The sequence below is a fragment of the Borostomias antarcticus genome (genome assembly GCF_949987555.1).
Source record: "Borostomias antarcticus genome assembly, chromosome: 5".
In the NCBI taxonomy this organism is placed as follows: domain Eukaryota; kingdom Metazoa; phylum Chordata; class Actinopteri; order Stomiiformes; family Stomiidae; genus Borostomias; species Borostomias antarcticus.
The window spans coordinates 8,452,614-8,475,113 of record NC_140238.1 but is presented as its reverse complement, the minus strand read 5'-3'; the positions used below and the strand labels follow the sequence as shown (position 1 = coordinate 8,475,113).

General features: G+C 49.0%; 2 protein-coding genes across 2 annotated transcripts in view; one reads left to right on the top strand and one right to left on the bottom strand.

Moving 5' to 3' along the window:
- Nucleotides 1-667: 667 nt before the first annotated feature.
- On the top strand, nucleotides 668-2,906 carry gphb5 (glycoprotein hormone subunit beta 5; the record flags this gene model as incomplete). The annotated part of the gene is made up of 3 exons (XM_084438439.1): nucleotides 668-759; nucleotides 1,931-2,129; nucleotides 2,715-2,906. The coding sequence occupies 3 exons, from the start codon at nucleotides 668-670 to the stop codon at nucleotides 2,904-2,906; spliced, it is 483 nt and encodes a 160-aa protein (XP_084294565.1).
- A 5,232-nt stretch (nucleotides 2,907-8,138) lies between these two features.
- The window catches only part of kcnh5b (potassium voltage-gated channel, subfamily H (eag-related), member 5b), a gene marked incomplete at both ends in the record, with an annotated part of 39,169 nt that continues 24,807 nt past the window's right edge, over nucleotides 8,139-22,500 (bottom strand). Inside the window, 2 exons of the mRNA XM_084438438.1 lie at nucleotides 8,139-9,230; nucleotides 17,939-18,135. Of these exons, the coding sequence (XP_084294564.1) occupies nucleotides 8,139-9,230; nucleotides 17,939-18,135 (1,289 nt within the window). The remainder of the gene's footprint in view (nucleotides 9,231-17,938; nucleotides 18,136-22,500) is intronic.

Here is a 22,500-nt window from a genome sequence, read left to right as displayed (position 1 = left end):
GAAAATAAGTACTACAAATAGACACAAGAGGTCTCTCTAATATCATCCAGAGCTAATGACAGTCGGTTCTGTTGGTAGGGAACCTCAGGGTCCTCTAGTTTCATTTAATTTCTAGGTGATGCGCACTGTCCAAAAAATTCTCCAAGATTAAATCTATCTCCAAGTCTAAACCTATCCCTGACTCATCCTCCCTGCTAATCTAATCTAATTTCAGTAGTGTGGAGATTCATTTCCTAAAGTACTTGCTCCAACACATACTGTATAGGCCTGAGGGTGTTGCAGGGTGGTAATTTTGTAATGAGGTGCTTATTCACCGAAATACACACTAGTCTCCTCACCCCCTCCTCATCTCCTCCAAGTCTGACGAAAAGCACCCCAGAATCCCACGCCTCATCGGCTCCAATGTGCCCAGCAGGCCTCTGTCCTAGCGTAGCTACACTGCACAGGAAACAGCTCTGTGAAAATGTCAATGTAAGATATAAAATAAATAATAATCATCATAATTAGAAATAAATTGGAAGTGAACTGAGCAAAGAAAACATTGGTTGGAGCTCCAGGGCTAGGTTATTATCCATGGAGAACAACAGCTAGCCTGTTGCATGGAGCCATCCTCTAATTGAGTGTAGATACAGGTATGACAAGTGTTTTTTCCCCCTCTTCCGTGTGGATGGCCATGAACAAAAGAGCGGCCTCTCTGGCTATAATCAAGCTAATGGACTGGTGTCTGCTGCTGGCTGGGCTGATGGGCTGGGAGAGCTGGTGGGGCCTTAAGGGGGGATTAGACAGCCTCCTCCCTGGCAGAGCCTGGCTGACTCAAACCCCTGGCTGGAGCTTGACAGACTGACAGCGCATGGGATAAATAGCAGCGAGCCTCACCCTAGGAGCCATTAGCAGGTACCTCTGGCGTCAGGAGCAGGACCGCTACTGGTTGTTCTCAGCCGCTACTGATCCAGAGATCCAGGTTGCAGAGAGCCACCCGGCTGGAACTGGTCCCACCCCCCACCCCCGGCTTAGAGCTGCTGTCGTGGGATCCACTGTGAGCCCAAATGACCCTGCAAGGCAGAGGGCCACCATGGTGAGTAAGACCATGTCGGTCAGAGAGGATTCAGACTTCGGCTGCGGTGTCTAAGATTACAAGGAAACTTCTAGAATGCCTAAAGTTCGAAATAGCTCTATTAGTAGTAGTATTAGTAGTAGTATTAGTAGTAGTAATAGTAGTAGTAGTAGTAGTAGTAGTAGTAGTAGTAGTAGAAGTAGTAATAATAGTAGTTTATTGATCCTGGAAGGAAATTGCAATGTTACAGCATCAAAAGACAACAAAGTGATAGAGACTAGAAATTTACAAAGGTTCAAAAACATACAGAAACCCAAATGTTCAAGAGTGCAAATAAACAGGTGTATATCAGTAGGTTTACTGTAGGTTCCTTATAATGATTGTGCAAGCATGTCTAAGTTGTGAAAGAGTTTGTCAAATGTAAATGTACCTGTCCTGTCCAAGGAGCCGTATAGCAACGTCTGGGCTGACTCAGGTCCATAGTGTCCAGCCGGTCAGGGGATGCACTGAACAGTCTGATAGCGGCTGAAGGACCTCTTGAAGCGCTCAGAAGAGCAGCATGACAGGGTCAGTCTGCCGCTGAAGGTGCTCCTCTGCTTGACCAGGGTGTCATTGGCAGTGGGAGACGTTGTCCATGACGGCCAGCAGTTTCGTTGCACCATCACCACTCTCGCTGAGTCCAAACTGACTCCCAGGAAAGAGCCCGCCCTCCTGCTCAGCTTGTCCATCCTGTTGTTATCAAGTCTGACAATGCAGATAACATGATTGTTTGCAGATTACACATCCTTGAGTTGGGTGCCTGCTACTGTTCTATAAAAGGTTTGAATGGAGATAGGATAACATGTATAGAGAACTAAGCCTGTTGTGTTTATGAAGGTGGTGTGTGCCTCTGTTGTACTGCGTCGTACTGTGGGCTGGCCTCCACCCACAGTCCCTCAGCCAAGCATCAAGCGTCAATCTCCGGCGCTTCATCGGCTGTGCCGTCCGCGAGTTCACCTTCCTGGCCAGGAAGCCTGGCTGCAGGGGCCTGCATATCACCACCGACGCCTGCTGGGGGCGCTGTGAGACCTGGGAGGTAAGGGAGACATAATTACACACTAGCAGACCTCAGAGAAGTGCTGAGATCTGTAGAACTGAAGAGCATCTTTTCACCAAAACTAGACGGCTCTGGGCTGACAGAAACACATTTGGATTTGTATATGTTATGTGCTTAAAAAACGATATAAGCTACTGTTTCATATCCGCCCCTCCCAAAAAAAAACATTGGAAACCTAGGCTACAGTGAAAAACTAAAATATTATGAAAATTTGTGTCGGCTGGCCGAAACGGCAGTTGGAGGTTTCAATTGACCTCTGTCACGTAGCCTACTTTGATAATACAATAATATGTAGTAGCCTATAAAATACATCAGCAAGCCAATTAATCAATATGTTAATTCAAGTAAAGCAATTAGGCATAGAAAAAAGGTCTGTGTGTGTGTGTGTTCATGATAGAGGCTGCATTAGCTTTGATTTGGAAGGTGAGAGACATTACAGAATGCCACACCTGCTGACTGTGGTCCTGTTGCGCATTGTGTGTGTGTGTGTGTGTGTGTGTGTGTGTGTGTGTGTGTGCGTGCGTGCGTGCGCGCACGCGCCTGTCCATGCCTATGTGTCAGCAGAAGCCTGTCCTGGACCCTCCCTTCATTGAGTCCTACCAGCGGGTCTGCACCTACAACGAGACGCGCATGGTGACGGTGCGTCTGCCGAACTGCTCGGCCGACGTAGACCCCTCCTACACCTACCCCGTGGCTCTGCGCTGCGACTGCGGAGTGTGTCTGACCAGCACCACGGAGTGCATCACCTCCGTCTGACGACCGTCTGCAGCTGGATGTAGCCTAGCTACCACTCCTGATACACACCTGCACATGACAAACTATAATACGGTAAAGCATAGAGAGAATGGAAAAAAGGTTTGAATTCATTATCACCAAAAAATCATGATTATAATTATGGCATAATTATAAGGAAACTCGAGACAGAGATTTTCCATTATATTAATAAATTATCATCTGCTTTTAATTTCAATTTCAAGGGATACCTTTTCTAGTCTACATTCTCTCCCTGTTTAGTCCTCTGTCTGAACGATATAAGTGGATGATGTTATCCTGAGATGCAGAGGTCACGAAATAAAACGTGTTATTTACTTTTCATAAAATAAAACATGTATGGCATAAACGTTGTGGTGTGAAAATGAACCTGAAAATGGGAATATATAAACCGATGTTTCTGGGTGGAACGAACGCCCGTGAGAAAGCGTTGTGTAATCTATGTCCACTCGCATGTCACTGAGGGGCCACTGGGTTGTGTCAGCCCCCCCTCCTCCTCTTGCTCAGGGCATCTTCATGACGTGGTTGCGGTGAGGGAGATAGAAAACTACTCCCTAGACACGTTCTCTCACACTGTCAAACACACCCACACACTCCCTTAGGCGGTACTAGTGTCAAGACTCATCATGGGGTCCCTCTGGGGGGTCCGTCTAAAAATTGTCTCTACTAGAAACACAAGCATTATCTTTTTCTCTCCGTCCTCCAATTCACGGTTTTGGGCTTGCTGACAGTGACAGCGCAATGACGGGGGCATGTGGGGGTGAACAGTGCCTCCCCCAGCCCTGTCTGTCCATGGTTCGCAGGGATAAACACCCTCCCTATCTCCACTGCTGTCACTGCCGGAGGGAAGCAGGCTTTTAAAACCTTAACAGCGAGAGCGGAGAGGCCAAAGGAACTGGCTCTGTGTCTCCAGAGCCTCTGCTGCTTCACGGCCGTGACGAGAGTCACTGTAACAGCTCCTCTTGTTTTAATCTGTTCTGACATCACGCTTCCTCCGTGGGTTGCGGGGGGGGGAGGGGAGGGGGGGGGGACCTGGAATGGCTCTCGGCAGGAGGACTGCATGGAGCGAGGGGCGGGGGCTGGTCTGGTACTGCAGCATCCAGGCTCGCAAGATCTAAAGGAAGGCATCAGTGATGGTGACGAGGACGATGATGACGTTAAAAGGCAGGTTGATGATAGGGTGTCTCCTCCTCAGACCCCAGTCACAGCAGGGTGCCAACCCCCCTCAACCCATTCCACGCCAAGCCTCTCAGTATGGTCATGATGTAACTGCGGAAGGGGCCAACCACTTCCACCACATGCAATCCACATTGACCCTGGTTACATAGTGCCATTCTGCCATGCCCAGTGGATTTCACGACGGAGAAAACATAGACATCAACATAGCAGTGACTGAGATCAAACCAATCCAGCTCATATGATGATCAGCGTTCCTCTTCAAATATGTGTAATAACCATGATAGTGATGAATGGAAACCTGAATGGGAATCTCTGTGGAAGTACGTAGGAGTCTTCTCACGTCCGTCACTGAGGCTTTGAGCTCCCTTTGCCAGAGTGTGCCCCCAAAACAGTAGACCAACACAATGCTTTTGATTAACAACTTAATAAATTCCATCTTGATGGAGGTCACTTTGGGGCAAGATGTTAGACTGTTCTAAGACCCCTGAGGAGAGACTAATTACAAATGGGAAATGTGCGAGTGATTGGAAATGGGCATAAACCAAAACTTAAAATAAGAACCGCTATTAGGCTACTATAGGCCTACCTGTTACATTTTTAGATAGGGGTATTCCATCAACTCCGCTAAAGCCTCAGGTGTGAAAATATATTTAGAGCCTAACAACCTAATTTCTCTCAACTGTTTCCTTTGGCTTGGTGTCAAAACACAGCAACGCTGGTAAACTAACCATAATAATTCCTCTGTCAACCTGTTCAGTTGTAATTGGCCTCACTGCATTATTCGTGCCTGAGCAAGAATATGGGACAATTTTAAAGAGCCGAATTAGATTCAGTTGAGATAAAACAACAATTCATGTGTAGTGTGCCTGTAGCCAAATTACTGTTTACAGCTCCACAAAATTTAGCACAGCATACAGTACAGTATCTAAACAGTACAACAAAAAATTCCACAAAGTTAGTAGATGCCTTAAAGTTATTAACATGCATTAATATGAACCAGACATGGTGCTCTTTGTGTGACAGATTGTTGAAGATTAGACCTTAGATCCTTAGTCAGAACCCAACATACTCTACAACCGCGGTAAAGATAGCATGATGTTTGATATTTGTGATATTCGTTTGACATTCACGGTCAAACATGAGGCTGAATTTGGGGTCTGTTTAGAGGCACAGTGAAGTTAAAAATGGCATTAGACCAGGTCCAGATCAAAAACACATAATTTAGACCTGTCAGACCTGCACTAGATAATCAAGTAGACTCCAGAGACCCATTAAAACATTAAAACAAGACTTAGATTTGTCAGACCTTTATATTTACATTTGTGAAAGCTAGAAAAAGAGTGATTTCACTATTTTTTCCCCATCTAGACCACATTAGACCAGGTACAGATAAATAAAAAAAACACAACACTTAGACCTGTCAAATCAGGATTTGCTTTATTCTATGTGTGGAAACAGAGTAAAGGTTGATTTCAACATTGTAATGAGTCTCTGGAGTTTACTTGCTAATCTAGTCCAGATTTGACAGGTCTAAATGGTGTGGTCTGAGTGGATCAGCTCTGCAAATGACAATTCTGAGAACTGTAGGCTTACATTATCCTAAGTCACAGAAATTTTCTTTGAGAACCATTTGAGTTATCATCCGGAAAGAAATATGAAATGCACACAATTTAGTGATTCGACATTTGGCAAGAGCAGAAATAATCTGTATTCCTGTAAAGCATTTTTGGGGTTGACACCACAAACAAAGCCCCAGAGAGCTCCCAGACAATAGTTTTATTTTGCTACAGTAAGGTGTGCAACTGTAAAACAATGCATGAGTCATAGTGGGAATCAGTGCTACCTTACGCCATTGCTTTTAACAAACAGTATAAAACAGTAGAACATTCCAGTAGAAAAAGGGGAAATGTTCGAGCAGATGTTTCTCTGTCCCTGCCCCTCCCCCGGGGGACATCCTGTAAATAGTCGGTCAGTACAGTCACACAGAGAAGCTGTACATCGGCATGCTCAGGGGACAATCAGAAAGACACAGAGAGAATGATGCTGTAGGAGCTCGCCACAGAGAACAGAGACCTGTGTCAACTGAGAGAAATAGCGAGAGAGGGCACGGTAGGGCAGGCTACATTCAGCAAAGACGCGGCAGCGCGCTTTCTGGGATGAAGGCTCTCTGGGGAGCAGGTCGCGGATCACGGTGAGACTCTTCCTCGATCAGCTGTCATACAGGAATAAAACCCCACTCTCATACCTGCTGCTGCTGCTCAAGCTGCTGCCCTCACCACCAGCCACCACCCACGAACCTCAAGGAACCCCAGAAGTCTGCTCAAGTTATTCTATTCGCTGTCTGCTCAAATGAGACTTTCTGACGGCGTGTAACGCATACAAGAGTGTTTAAAGTATGATGACTTATATACACAGATTCCCTCTCACTGATTGTGACTGCTGCTTTCTAAAATATCTTCTGAATGTCTATTGTGAACCCAGACAGGTATGGGTTGTTAGGCTGTGAGTGTGAGCTAATGAGCGTCGGTGAGAATCTCTCCTCTTTTTTATGAGAAAAGTAGCCTAGGCTACCAGTTGTTGCATAGCTGATATTCAATATTATACTGTATGAGCTTGAACAGGGCATGGCAACACAGCAGAGAGATATCCTCGTTGACAGTTGCTACGCGGACGAGGTCTCTTCTGTGTGTGTCTCACAGCTCTCAGACAGGCTGGAGGGGTTTTACAGGAACGTGCACTGCAGTGCGGGCTTCAGTTTAGGAGACCGATGGAACCACGGATGAACCGAAGCCTCAAAAGCGCTTCGCTGCTTAAGTGTTCTGACAGACTGATCTGATCTGCCCCCAAACCTCCTACACAAAAGCTATATCAAGAGATGCTCTCACACTGTGTGTGTGTGTGTGTGTGTGTGTGTGTGTGTGTGTGTGTGTGTGTGTGTGTGTGTGTGTGTGTGTGTGTGTGTGTGTGTGCGTGCATGCGTGTGTGTGTGTGTGTGTCCGAGGGACTACACACTCTGGAGCATAAGCCTGGTCCTCCACATGCAGATGTAGAAAAGCGTTTCATAGAGACATTTCTTTCGATTTCGTTTGTTAATTTTTTTACTATACAAGCTCTTTGCACTGACCTGCCCTCCGTAATAAAAGCTTTATGACATACTCACTGTTGGTGTACCTGCCATGTGTGTAGGGGACAGTGTGTCACTGGATTGAGTGGACATTCATGTGCACTAAACTACAGAACGTGAAGCCATCTTGTCCTAGTCACTCTCAGGCCTCCCTAGTCAAGTGTAGATCTGCACATCTGAGGCATGCAGGAGAACTAAAAACTCTTCTTTAGCCATAATGGCCACATAGGTACTTTTTTAATTAGTGTACCTAACTGATGCATAGACACAAGGATAAACAAACTGAGAAAGTCTTTGAAAATAAACACTCTTTCTCTAAAGCATATCAGAGGGTGACAATACTGCAGTCATCAAAAATATAGAATATCGTAACATAACTAACATCTGATAGAAAATGATGAGAGCCTCATGCTCTAAAAGTGTGCTCGAATTTTGTACAGGCATTTGTGCCGTCATAACAGAGTCGGATTAGAGAATGATATAACTTTCTACATCTCAGAACGTACAACCATTTCAGTCCTTCCATTAGGAAATCTTCAATGCAGCATCTACACTCCAGTACACCAGCGTTTACAGTTGCTACCAGGAAGCAAACCCTGAATGTCTACATAACAAATCTTCAAGGATTAAAAATATCCATATATACATACAGTGTGGCTCAATAAAATCTTGGTTCTCTTTAAATTTGTTCGCATGCAGTCAACTGCATAATATACAGGCAATAAATAAGTTGATAGTTTCTTTGGCAGACCAGAATCCAGCTGGACATGCATAGAGAAGTATTTACAGTCCAAAAAAACAAACAAAAAAAGCTCAGTGTCATTGAGTTAGTGTTCTCTCGTGAACTGGAGACAAAAGCTTTGTGTGCAAACATTAAGGTAGTTTAGATATGCCCCCCCAACCCCCCTCCCTCCTCAGACTTGTCTGTCCTCCGTGTCCGAGTCTGGGGATACGGGTCTGGACACGGTGAAGATGTCTTGGCGCCTGGTTTTGGTCTTGGGGGTGGAGCCCAACGAGGAAGGCCTCCTCTTGTCCGACAGCAGCTTGAGGACCTCGGCCACCTGCTTCTCCAGGGCCCCCAGCCGCCCCCCCAGTCTCTGGATGTCGCCCCGCAGCTCCTGCCGGGTCTCGTGCAGCGCGGCGTGCAGCACCTGCTCTGGGATGGGGAAGAACGGGTGCGGGGAGCCCGCCCCGCCTCCTCCGGGGAGAGGGCTATGCTGGGAGGAGAGCGGTGTCCGAGCCTCCCCGGCCCGGTCGATGCGCAGCTCACTCTTGGTGATGCCGCTGTCGCACGAGTCGGTCTTGCGCAGTGGGTTGTTGCTGGAGACCCCCCCCTCTTCCTCCGCATCCCCACCTCTGCTCCCGCCGCCTCCCTCGTGACCTTTGCCTTCCTGCGACAGCATCTCCACGGAGACGGCCTTGGTGACGTTGTTGAGCTCGGCGGCTGGCAGGACGGCCACGTTGTTCTTGAGGCGCATCCAGCCCTTGGAGGCAGCGGTGGCGGCGGGCTTGAGGCGGGCCGACGGTGGCGGCTCCCCCCCACCCAGGGGGGCGGGGCTCGGCTGCAGCTCCAGGACGTCGCAGTTGTTCTGCTTGACGACCTCGCCGGCGTACGCCAGGGAGCCCTGCATGGGCGTGACCTGGGACACGGTCAGCACGCTGCTGCCGCAGCAGCCGGAGGACGGCGGCACCCCGTTCTGCAGGGAGGGGAGGGGCCGCGGGACATTCAGGGGCAGAGAGTGCTGCAGGCTGGAGTGGGCCAGCTGCAGGCTGTGGGGGTGCAGCTGGTGGTGGTGCTGCTCCACCTGCAGCTGGTTCTTCTCCAGGTCCAGCTGGGACGGCAGCAGCGCCCCCGCCGCCTGGCTCCTCAGCTCCTTCTGCTGCTTGAACTTCTGGAAGAGCTTCCTGACTGGGTGGTCCTGGGGGATGGTGAGCTGCACCTCGTTCTTCTGTCGCTGGCGCTCCTCCTCCTCCTTCTTCACGTCGCTGATCTTGCGGAATACAATCTGCGGGGAGGCGACACACAAAACGGAGAAAACGATCGTTATTCACACGTGAACAATCCCGTCGCTCGTTCTAACAGTTCTACGTTAGGCCTGGTGGGGAAAATCGTGCCAGATAAGAAAAAAAATGCTGCCAGGTGTCATTCGGACCATCACGGCCCTTCTGTCCGCAGCGCGGTCAGGTGGACTGCTGTGCCGCGGGCTCTCGGCCATCTCTGTCGGATCGTCCGGCCGAGCGCTCTGGCGCCTGCCTCCATCATGCTGCCAGCGCCTGACACGCGGCTTTCCTGGCGCTCTGCAGACACTAATTACGTCGGGAACGACAGGGATCCCAGCCAGACGCACGCGTATCCCCGCTTAGAAAAATATTATAATGGTCCCTCAGCGGCTGACAGGCCTGGAATGAGGGTCGTTAGTATGGGCTGGGTATGGACTGGATGGGGGGATGAGGGTCTTTAGTACTGACTGGGTGTGGAGGAGGGGATGTGGGTCTTTAGTACTGACTGGGTGTGGAGGAGAGGATAAGGGTCTTCTGTACGCGCTGGGTGTGGAGGAGGGGATGAGGGTCTTTAGGACTGGCTGGGTGTGGAGGAGAGGATGAGGGTCTTCTGTATGCGCTGGGTGTGGAGGAGGGGATTAGGGTCTTTAGGACTGACTGGGTGTGGAGGAGGGGATGAGGGTATTTAGGACTGACTGGGTGTGGAGGAGAGGATGAGGGTCTTCTGTATGCGCTGGGTGTGGAGGAGGGGATGAGGGTCTTTAGGACTGGCTGGGTGTGGAGGAGGGGATGAGGGTATTTAGTACTGACTGGGTGTGGAGGAGAGGATGAGGGTCTTCTGTATGCGCTGGGTGTGGAGGAGGGGATGAGGGTCTTTAGGACTGGCTGGGTGTGGAGGAGGGGATGTGGGTCTTTAGTACTGACTGGGTGTGGAGGAGAGGATGAGGGTCTTCTGTATGCGCTGGGTGTGGAGGAGGGGATGAGGGTCTTTAGGACTGACTGGGTGTGGAGGACGGGATGAGGGTATTTAGTACTGACTGGGTGTGGAGGAGAGGATGAGGGTCTTCTGTATGCGCTGGGTGTGGAGGAGGGGATGAGGGTCTTTAGGACTGGCTGGGTGTGGAGGAGGGGATGAGGGTATTAAGTACTGACTGGGTGTGGAGGAGAGGATGAGGGTCTTTAGGACTGGCTGGGTGTGGAGGAGGGGATGAGGGTATTTAGTACTGACTGGGTGTGGAGGAGAGGATGAGGGTCTTCTGTATGCGCTGGGTGTGGAGGAGGGGATGAGGGTCTTTAGGACTGGCTGGGTGTGGAGGAGGGGATGAGGGTATTTAGTACTGACTGGGTGTGAAGGAGGGGATGAGGGTCTTCAGTACGGGCTGGGTGTAGAGGAGGAGGGGGTGAGGGTGGGGCTGGGTGTGGAGGAGGAGGGGGTGAGGGTGGGGCTGGGTGTGGAGGAGGAGGGGGTGAGGGTGGGGCTGGGTGTGTAGGAGGAGGGGGGAAGGGTGGGGCTGGGTGTGGAGGAGGGGGTGAGGGTGGAGCTGGGTGTGGAGGAGGGAGTGAGGTTGAGGCTGGGTGTGGAGGAGGAGGGGGTGAGGGTGGGGCTGGGTGTGGAGGAGGAGGGGGTGAGGGTGGGGCTGGGTGTGGAGGAGGAGGGGGGAAGGGTGGGGCTGGGTGTGGAGGAGGAGGGGGTGAGGGTGGAGCTGGGTGTGGAGGAGGGAGTGAGGTTGAGGCTGGGTGTGGAGGAGGAGGGGCTGAGGGTGGGGCTGGGTGTGGAGGAGGAGGGGGTGAGGGTGGGGCTGGGTGTGGAGGAGGAGGCGCACGGTTATCAGTCGCTCCAGCATCGCTCCTCAGCCCTGCGGGGACGTCTCCTCCCCCCCTCCCTCCACCACACCTCTGCTTCAGCTCCCTGGGACAATGTCACTAAATGTCATCTCACGCTGTTTCTGAGAGGGGGACTGAGAAGCCCTGTCAGTCACATCACCTGCACACTGTTGGGAAGCAGACTATTACAAGAGAGTGAAACTCCCTTTTATGAAAAGCATATCAAAGTGCTGTCATTGGAGTTATAGACTTCTTTTTTTAATCAGAAGCTGTGAAACATTTCTTTGTTTCATTTGAACAAGAAATCCTCAACAATCCTCGGCAACTAGAATGGATTTACAGTAGGAAGGAGGTTCTCATTGTTGAAGTGCCTGCAAAAATCAAAGGGTCTTAGCTCACTAAGATTTCATTGACACGTTAAGAGCTACTGGTCTATGAATGGACCCTCTGAGCGGCAGCCAAACTCTGAAAAGGCTGACTAAAAATATGTTGGCATGGTGGTTAAGGTAAGCAGCACACTTGGCGAGCTCAAGCTCCTGAAGACGACTGCGCTGACCACATGGCTGTCCATGGAGTGTCCTGACTTATTTTCCTTATTCTTCTTAAATTCCACTCACCCAGTTATTCCCTCCGCCCCATTTGATAACCGTTTACACGGAACGTCTTAAATTCTATCATATCTATGAACCACAGACACCGACAGACGATTGAGCATGGTTGCCAATAGTGAAGAATGAACCATTCATTAGTGTGTACCACAGAGAGCCACTAAGCGCTCCAGACAGAAGAGCCCGTCATCCTCGCACGACACTCTGCCCGAGACGCTGTCTCTCTTTTCTCCTGGGAAACAGAAAGGTGGAGATCCAGAACATGACAGAGATTGGGGTCAATGGTCAATTGGATACCCTGAGAGACACAACTAAACCCCTGAGACTCTATTAATGCTGACATACTGCACAAAGAAACCAATAAATATGGATCGATAGCTGCACGTTGTTAAGGTATAAAAACAGATGCGCTTTCCAAAATATTGATCCTATCCAGGTTTAGGGCTTCAGTTATCTCCACTATGCAGATTAGAGGATGTATACTATGCTAATGATTGGGGAAACATAGTCTTGCCTGGAGGGATCAGCTCACTCCAACACAACATCCATCCATAAATACCACAACCTGGAGCAACCCAGGTCCGGGACATAAACACATCAGTTATTCAGATGAATGGACACCCTGCAGAACCTCAGAAATGGAAACCTCGGGGGAGGAAGTGCAGGAAAGGTGTACTGAACATGCACTGAGGAGGTATCGCCGGCCTGCTCTGAACTAAGAGGAGTCTCTTCCCTCAGAAGTTTGTAGCCTGGAAGCCAGACCTTGCAAAAAAAGGTTTTGCATTGATGTATTGCAAAAACATATTTTTTTGTGCATAAGTCTGGCTTCCAGGCTACCATGTTTGAGTAATGAAGAAATAAAGAAACTATATTCCGGCGTAAATCAACTGGTGTCTTTACTCTTTCAGAAAACATTGTACATGAAAATGTGAAGAATCGCTAGTTTCTAAGAAGATTGACAGTTGTGGTGAAGGAGGAGAAAAACCTCCACAATCGTTACTGCACCAACTCTATTTCTGGAGCCGACTCCAAAGCTCGCTCAAATATAAAACTTCAACGTCAATAAACTCCTTGGCTCATTAAAAATGGGGAGAAACTCCTTCACTTGTTCAAAGTACAATCAGAAATATATAATGCTTGTGTTTGCACAGGGGCTGAATGAATTTTGGGGGTCTGGAACTGCCAACTTGACTCTTACATGTACACGAGTGCTGTGTGCTCCTCACAAGTATCTCACAGTGAGAGGGGATGTTTTGTCTAAATTAACCTTTCTATCTCCAGTGTGTAACAGTCCAGCTAGGGGGAGATCAATGGCACCGCACATGATGAGAGAGCAAGAGAAAGAGAGAGAGAGAGAGAGAGAGAAAGAGAGAGAAAGAGAGAGAGAGAGGGAGAGAGAGAGAGAGAGAGAGAGAGAGAGGGGGGGGGAGGGAGAGAGAATAACAGCACCAGAGAGAGAGAGAGAGAGAGAGAGAGAGAGAGAAAGAGGAAGAATTACAGCACCAGAGAGAGGGGGGGAGAGAGAGAGAGAGAGAGAGAGAGAGAGAGAGAGAGAGAGAGAGAGAGGATGTGTGCTGCCTTATCTACCAAACTCAATTTCAAATGTGGCCCAAGAGGGATCTGTAGCCTATGATTAATTCTGTGTGTATGTGTGTGTGTGTGTGTGTGTGTGTCTCCCTTTCTTGCCCTCTCTCTCAATTCAATTCATTTCAAATGGCTTTATTGGCATGGGAAACAGATTGACATTGCCAAAAGAGATGTGCAAACATCTCTCTTTCTCTCTTCCTCTCTAACTCTCTCCATCTCTCCCTCTGACAGGGTCTTTCTCTCGTGTGCTCTCTCTCTCTCTCTCTCTCTCAGTCCCTCTCTCTACCTTTCAGACCAACAGACTAGTGTTTACACCGGATTTCTTGCTCTTCCTATCGCTTAATTTCCATATTCGCATCTCAATTGTTTCATCTTTTCATATCTATTCACGATCGTGAGCTAGCGTGCAGCGATTCGCCAACATGTCTGACTCATTCATCAGCTGCGCTCTGCGGAGGTCTGATTAGGAAACTGCACCGTACCACGAGTGTTCAGTAATGATAAACATGCCTGTAAGTGAGGTACAGTACACTGCTCACATAATAGATCACAAAGTCACCACCAAAGCACCACTAAACGCCATCGCCAATTAGTGCTGATTACTGTACTGCCTGTTGGTGCCGGTGTTGGCACCCTTTAAAGGGTGTTTTATTGAAACCCAGGTGCAAGCCCTCCTCCAACCAACTCAGTTATGACAAAGACGAGAATCAAAAGGCGGAGTTGATTTGCCCCCTCATTCGCAGGTGCTGATGTAAAAATTAATCTAATTAGTAGTGCTTCGATCGGGCGCAGCACAGCCAATGCCAAGCCATGTCAGCACACTGAAACAGGTCCAACCACTCCCGTCTCCAGCTGCCAGCCCGGCCTAGCCTGTCACACGGGCCTTAAACAAGTATAAATTATGCAAGGCACTCAGAGTAATAAAACATTCTAAAACTGCAGTGGAACACTCCTTTATTTTCTCGACATTCAGCTTTGGATGTCGTTTCAAAAACAGCCTCCTTCAGCACAATGATACCAAGGGAGAGGATATTGACCAGGGAAGCTAATCCCGTTTGCTGGAGTGGTTCAGACTGTGTAGGTGATCTCATCCCACTCTGTTCCTTATGATTTTTTTTTCTATACACTGAGTTATATTTACCCTTGAGCCTGAGGCAAGTGATGGATACTCAGTTGGCTCTCAAGCAACAACGCCCCAACAATCACACAGAATGAATAAATGATTCTAACTAGGCCCCCAGATACGCCAAGCCGACAGTGAATCACTATTGATTGCTGACTTCAACGAGAGGATGCAGAAACCCAGAGATATTAGAGTGGGCGAGATGATGATGGACTACGGAGAGCAGTCTGGAGGAATTCTGCCTGCTTTGTTGGAATCCTCTCCTCTCATTTCCTCTCCTCCCCACTCCTCTCCTCTCCTCTCTTATCATTTCTTGTCTTGTCCTCTCCTCTTCTCTTCCCTCCTCTCCTTTGGGTGTGTGTGTGTGTGGGGGTGGGGTGGTTGTGGGTTTTTAATTTGGGTGATGATTAGTGTTTTGTAAGGATGTCTCATTAAAGAGCATCAAAAGTCAAAGTCTCCTCTCCTTTCCTCTCCAGCCCTCTCATCTCCTCTTCTCTCCCTTCCTCTCCTCTCATCTCCTTTCCTCTCCCCTCCACTCCTCCCCTTTCCTTTCCTTTCCTTTCCGCTCCTCTCCCCTCTCTTCTCCCCTGCTTTCCTTTCTTCTCCCCTACCCTCCTCCCTTCTTCTCTCCCCTCCTCTCCTCTCATCTCCTTTCCTCTCCTCTCATCTCCTTTTCTCTCCTCTCAACTCCCCTCCACTCCTCCCCTTTCCTTTCCTCTGCTCTCATCTCCTTGGCAGGCTCAGGGTAGCGTCTCAGGGGAGCATCTCAGTGGGCGAGCGGACGACACATCCCTGCTCCCTAGGTAATCCTGCCTGTCATCCCCCTCCCACAATGGTCACAGCGTGTGAGCACACAGGCCAGGGTCGGCATGGGAAGGCACTCACACTGAGGTATAGGCACACAGACAGTACATAAACACAAACAGAAAACACACACAGAGAGTGGGAGAGCGTACGTGCCCGTCAGGTCCTTAGCTAACATTTGTATGTTTTTTATGTAACTATATATTATTTGTTATTATGTATATAATGTATTTTAATGTATTTTAATTATTGAAGTGCTCATGCCATCTGCCCTAGAGACTATGGTTGGAAATTAGCCAATTTGGCCAAACCAGCATGTTTACAGAAATGTTCCTTAATGTGCACTGTCTCTATTAAACTAAACTAAACACACACATTAATGACACAGAGAGTGAGCAGATAATGGACTAGGAGGTCTATTCTTTCCTTGCAGCCTCTGGAAAAGCAGGGTGTAAATTGGAGGGACTCGCTGTACTTGTCCGTTACTGCCTCTCATTTTCTGCTTTCTGGCTGGGAGACTGCTGAGATGCAGTCTCTGACTTCTACGGGGGGAAAAAGTGGGTCACTTTTCCTCTAAAGTTCAGCGTTTCATTATTCACCAGACAGAACGGCAACGAAGAAATTAGACTCTGTGCATGGATGGCTCCCTCATCACCCTTCCTCTTCCATGCTCTCTCTCTCTCTCTCTCTCTCTTTCTCTCTCTCTCTCTCTCTCTCTCTCTCTCACACACACACACACACACACTCACGCATGTACGCAGATATACTGTACTGTACACACACATACACACACACATGCACAGAAACCCTTTTTGCATCCGTCCTTAGTTCCTTGGTTCCATGAATAAACCATCGTGTTGCTGGTAAAAGCGTTCTAGTCTGCAGGGTTTAGCCCCAGAGCCTGTTCCATAACTACAGCACAGTCCCTCCAAGCGCACAAGCTGTCCCAGCTCACAGAAATATCCCACCCTGAAGCCTGCCGTATTCAAACACAGATCTAGACTGTGTGTTGTGGCCCGTTTGAATGTTTGAGACTTTCAACCGATGTTCCCCCAAAGCGCAAAAGAAGAACCCCATAGTTGTAAGGCTGCACTGCGACTAGTGTCCAGCTATGGAACCCACATTAAGACGTTAAGCCACAGCCTGTTAACTATATATTCATATATTCAAAGTGAGCCATTGTGTGTTAAATGACAGGCATTCAGCCCTTTAGGCTAAAGTGAAAAACAGCGCCTTTGCAAGTTTCTGAAAAGCAATATCCCTCACTTTAGTCAGGCAGAGAGCTTGGAAGCCTGCAGGAAGAATTATCCCTTGTAGAAAGAGTCCCCCCTCACCAGACTGTAGAAATGCTTACTTAATACTCCGCTTTCTCCGAAAGAAAGCAACAGGGAGGCAGAGAGTGGAAAGCGCTTTGGGGCGCAAATTTACAACGAGCTATTAGAACATGACTGACAGGACAAGCCAAAGTTGGAGCACATCTGCTCTCCAAAATGGCCCCTCTGAATGCTCGGCAAAAGCTGCTTCCTTTTTGTGTCAACACTTTGAGCTGGGGAAAGTCAATAGATGACACATCAATATATTTGAACAAGAGGAAAGTTGTGTTTGTTATGACAAACAATATAGTACCACTATTGAACCATACCCATGACTTTATTGTCTGTATTTTCTGTACAAGAGAGTGTAGCAATTTCACATCTGTCAGTCATGTATTACTGAATTGGGGAGTTGGGGAGTGGTGAGCTATGGGGATATAGTTTTGATATCTGTGAATGACATTCTAGTCCACGTGTTGACCCAGATACCGTCCGTCATTTGGCTGATGGCTGTGTGACATCGCTGCCATTCTGCATGGTGACCAACCAGATTAGGAGTGATGGAGCCGAGGCCAAAATCAGCATCCCACCACACTAAAGTATCACACACACACACACACACACACACACACACACATGCACACACACACACACACACACACGCATACAGTACACATACACACGTGGGCACACACACACTCTCTCTCTCTGTCTACACACACACACACTCTCTCTCTCGCTCTCTCTCTACACTCTCTCTTTTTCTTTCTCTCTCGCTACACACACACACACACACACACACACACAGACGCAGCCTCTGTACTGCGCTGAAAGTGAGAGCTGTATCTGCTGGCTGACAGTGAAAGACAGGAGTCTACCTGCTCCAGTGTGGAGCCAGTGAGACCAGCTGACATGGCTCAGTACTGACGAAATAGCGTGTAAATCATGAGGCTGTTGCTTTTACATGTATTATTCAATATGCAGATTGAGAGACTGAGAGAAAATCTGTTGGCCACAGAGATAGTAAACAAGGGGAGCGAAGGGCCTTGAGGATGTATACTGAGCACACCAATAATGTACTACTGTGTTTTCCTAGTGTTCCCACGGGGGGCAGGAAAGCAATGCACTGGTAAAGTTGGGGGACTTGAAGGGAAAGAGCGTCCCTTCCCTTCAGGGAAGACACCAGAACAAATGATGTAGTAGCCAGGGGAAAAAACTGCAGGGGAGAGAGGCAGGGAGGGAGGGAGGGAGGGGTGATTATAGGCTAGTATACCTAGATATGCTTTTCTGTGTGTGTGTGTGTGTGTGTGTGTGTGTGTGTGTGTGTGTGTATGTATGTGTGTGTGTGTGTGTGTGTGTGTGTGTGTGCGTGTTTGGATGTGTGTGCGTGCGTGCCTTTGTCCATTACAGCGCACGTCTTGCATGCGGGTGAGGCTCTCTGGCGCACGTCGTACCCGCTTGCGGAGGTTGCAGGTGAGGATGAGGTTGCGCGAGAAGGAGTTGGCGAAGGCGGTGTAGAACTCCAGCACCTTCAGCAGGGCCTCCCGCTTGATGACGTGCAGGTCGCAGTAGGTCAGCGCCCGCACGTTGGCGCACGCATGCGCCAGGTTGGTCTCCTTCCAGAACACGTCGCCGAACACGTCTCCTTTCCCTGAGAGAGACAGGACAGGGAGAAATAAAATGGTTTCCTTAGCAACCGGCTTACTCTACCTGTCTTAGTCCTTAGCAACCGCAGATTCTCATTAGGGCGAGGGTACAGTCAGACACTGCGGCGGGAGAGACTCTCCGAGGAACTCGACTCATCGACAAATTCCTTCATCTGCATCAGATGTCAAGAACATCACCTCAGTGTTCTGATGGCTGGCCTACAGGGAATAGCCACAAGTTTTTTGGGGGGACAGCTTGAAAAAGTATATGAAACTTGTCAGGTAAAGCAGGGAGAATGCCCACATCAAACCAGGGATCTCAGAGTGTGTGCGTGTGTGTGTGTGTGTGTGTGTGTGTGTGTGTGTGTGTGTGTGTGTGTGTGTGTGTGTGTGTGAGTGTGTGTGTGTGTGTGTGTGTGAGAGAGATAGAGAGAAAGTGAGAGAGAGAGAGAGAGAATCTTCTCCCCCCCCCCGCACCACGGGCCCCTGGGGGCCTTTGCAAACATCCAACTCTACAACCCCCACAGGGTGCAAGCCTCATCTAGGATGAGCTCCCCTGAGATGCCCAGCGAGCAGCCAATTAGCTGGCTAGGTATGGATAAGGTCAGAGGGATAAGGCCCATGGTGGTGCTATGACTTCCATGTCACGATTAACCTGAGAGCCAGGTGTCTTGACATCTGGGGGGGACATGTGGGGGGGGGGAGATTTCGCTACAGTGTGAAAAAACATGACCCATGTCACCTCCATTGATCCCTGTGGAACCAGATGAGGGTTATTCTGACTCAATGGATGGACATACTGTAGGTTTTGGGAACAAGCCTTATCATTCATTTATCACTGCCCAATCAGTGGTGCCGATTCATGTAGTCGGCCAATCAGAGGCGATCGGAGATTCTCCCAGACTACTAAACAACAACAACCTGCTGTAGCAGCCGCTCCGGCGAAGACGACTGTGATTGGTTTAAAGAAACACAGAGTTTTGCTCCCCCCCCCCATCCCCAAATGGTAATGCGTCCGGCCAGACCTTTCTCCAGCGCCAGCACACAGCGTAACCGAAGTATGGAGTGATAGGTCCCGGCTTTGTGAGATTAGATGAGGGCCAGTCCACCGTCTAGCGCCGCTGTCTCTGATTGTGTACCAGCCGGTGTATAATGTTTACAGCGGCACGTCATCGCCGCACGGCCCCGGGCTGCGGTCCGCCTGGTCTGAGGCAGCATTCTCTCGCCGCCACCTCTCCTCTATCAGCCCGCCTCCACGCACGGGGCGCAGCCCTGCTCACCGGGCCAGAACATATTGCTGTGAGATTAGACCCCTTCTCATAACCCACCATGAATAATGGATTGAGAAATTAATCGGATCACGACATGCTGCAACGCCCGCCTGACCCAATAGAGAGTGTGTGTGTGCCCCTAAAAAAGATGCGCATTTCAAGACTTTTGTTATTGTTCTTATTCAGCTATTGTTCACTTGATCCTACAGGAATGTGGTGATGAACGATGGAAAGCTTACAGAGCCTGAGGCTGGCTGAGTGGGTTATCAGATAATGTGTGTGTGTGTGTGTGTGTGTGTGTGTGTGTGTGTGTGTGTGTGTGTGTGTGTGTGTGTGTGTGTGTGTGTGTGTGTGTGTGCGCGTGCGTGTGAGGGTAGCCGAGGTGGTTGTGGCTACTGTGGTAGTCTGGTGTTGTGCGTGTGTGTGTGTGTGTGTCTGTGTGTGTGTGTGTGCGTGTGTGTGAGGGTGTGTGAGGGTGTATGTGTGTGCGTGTGTGTGTATGTGTATGTGTGTGTGTAAGGGTAGCCGAGGTGGTTGTGGCTGCTGTGGTAGTCTGGTGTTGTGTGTGTGTGTGTGTGTGTGTGTGTGTGTGTGTGTGTGTGTGTGTGTGTGTGTGTGTGTGTGTGTGTGCCTGTGTGTGTGAGTATGAGTGTGTGTGTGTGTGTGTCTGTGTGTATCTGTGTGTGTGAGGCTAGCCGAGGTGGTTTGCAAGTTTTCCAAGCATTTCTTGCATCATCTTCATTAACATTGGCAATTACAACGGGTGTGTGTGCAGTTAGTTGTTAAATAAAGTCAGTTTAGGCTTAGTTGTTATAAAAATTACAAAACAACTTTCCCCTGCTGTGCCTGACACCCGCACAGACACACGTGACATCACACATACAGTCAATCAATATTTAAAAATGTTGCAGTTGATGAGGACATAGTCACTTTTACAGTTAAAGCCAGATTACAAGTCCTCCCAACCAGGCTCAATCTCTCTCTGTGGTACTCTAACACCTTTTCCCCTCATTGCCTTACCACAAACATAATACTGATGAAAATGGCTATTTTCATAGAAATGTCGTGGTTTAACCTGATCCTGTTTGCTGTTTCTAATTATGATGTTGACCTCTGAGTGTGGCTGTCAGCCACAGTTTCTGTAACGCCACAGTTTCTGGAACGCCCCCGAACCACAAGAACCTTGCTCGAGCTCAGATGATTTGATTTGGGCCAGACAGTCATACAGACAGGCAAGCTGACATTAGACTAGATGCCATCTAGATGCCATCTATTTTGTAGCATTTTGTATGCTATAAACCTTCTGTAATAAAACAGCTTTTAAGTGTCGCTCAAATCCCGTGTTGGAGAGATTCATTTGGAATACACCTGGACAAGGGACACTGGACTGTGTGGTATTTGTGAGATTGGGGGCCGTCTTTTATTGAAATCAAAACACAACGCAGAGCTGAATAAGGACAATAATAAAAGACAACGAAAGTCAACAATTGGTGCCGTGACAGCCCGGATCGAACATCGAACCCTGACAAGACTGGTCGTCAGCCAAAGCAGACAGCTACAGCCACGGGAGACGCCTGGCAGTGCAGCTGTGACCTGAACGACCCCGGACAGACAATCAGACCCAACGGGGTGAGTGGGTTCAGTATCCCGATCATAAAAACGAATCAGTAAATCTCAGTATACCACACAGTCTCTCAACACGTAAAATGAACCAGTGGTGGATGTGAATGTATGTAGCTACATGTCCTATGTTTGAAATGCCAAGGTATCTGTAAAGGTGCGTGCATTGTTGTGTCTTGAGAAGAAGCCACTGCTCCACTTCTCTATATGTATGTTTTGTGGCATCTGAGGACCATAGTATTCCCTTGAGTATACTCGGGTGAGACCGGGAGGGTGGCATCTGGGGACCATAGTATTCCCCAGAGAAGACCCGTGACAGACCGGGAGGTTGGCATCTGGGGACCATAGTATTCCCTAGAGAAGACCCGTGAGATATCGGGGTGTGCCGTCCACGTGAAATACGGGGGATGGTTGTGCTTTTAGTTTAAAGGTAAACCTGTGCGGGACACAAGACCGAATTGCCATTGAGAGAAGACCTGTGGGGTCGGGATGATTTTGTGATCTATGTTTATTGTTGCATACGGAAGCTAGATGTGTATATATGTATGCATGGGCCTAGATATATACATTCTAGGGAAGCGTTGTTGGTGAGGTCACTGTGATAAAACCACACTGTGTGTGATCCAAAACCTTATCTGCTTCAGCAGAGTGCTGGAGCCGTTCTTTCTCGCTCCCGACTCAGCCCCTCCCTTCAGATACAAGAGAGTAAAAACTGCAGTAAGCCAGTCGCTTGACTACCAGCGAGAAAGGGAGAGCAGGCTAGGGAGGAGGAATCGGAGGAGGAGATAGAACATCCGTCAATGACGGGTCTGCGGTGATGACAAAAGGTTAGAGGAGGAGCCCGAGTTTCCGCCCCCGCCTAGGGCAAGGAGGGATCGTAAATGTAAAGCACTGCCACCAGCTGCTTCGAACTTGCGCCCCCTACGATCGGGGGGTGGTACTGTCGGTGCAGAGGGCAATCTTGGTCGGCTAGTATAAAACATCCACGTGATGTAGGTGATGTGAACATGGCTCAGGCCAGACACCCGTTGATCAGTGACACTCTGACTAAAGCAATCACCACGAAGGTCAGGAGAGTAGAGGAGAAAGCCAGAGCTCCACAGATCCCATTCAGGAGAGCTGCAGATGACAAACGAGAGCGCTGTCATTTTTGTGGGAGCAGAGGCCATTGGAGAAAGAACTGTAAGCAGAGGCCATTGGAGAACAGCTGTTCCAACTTTATACACGGCTCCCCATTATCAGTAGATGCCACCTCTCCTCATCCTAGGTCACCCTGTTACAAAAGCTAGGAGGCCTCCATGTAACAACCACCTTGAACGGACGGCAAAACATAGAGTTCCTCCTTGATACGAGGGGGGGGGGCTACAGTCACTCCTCATCGCTGTCTGGAGGGAACAGACATCAAAATGAGAGAGCGAAAGCAAGGCATGCATGGTGCAGGGGGGGGGGCGATTTGGGTGAGAAAAACTAGGCCATTCC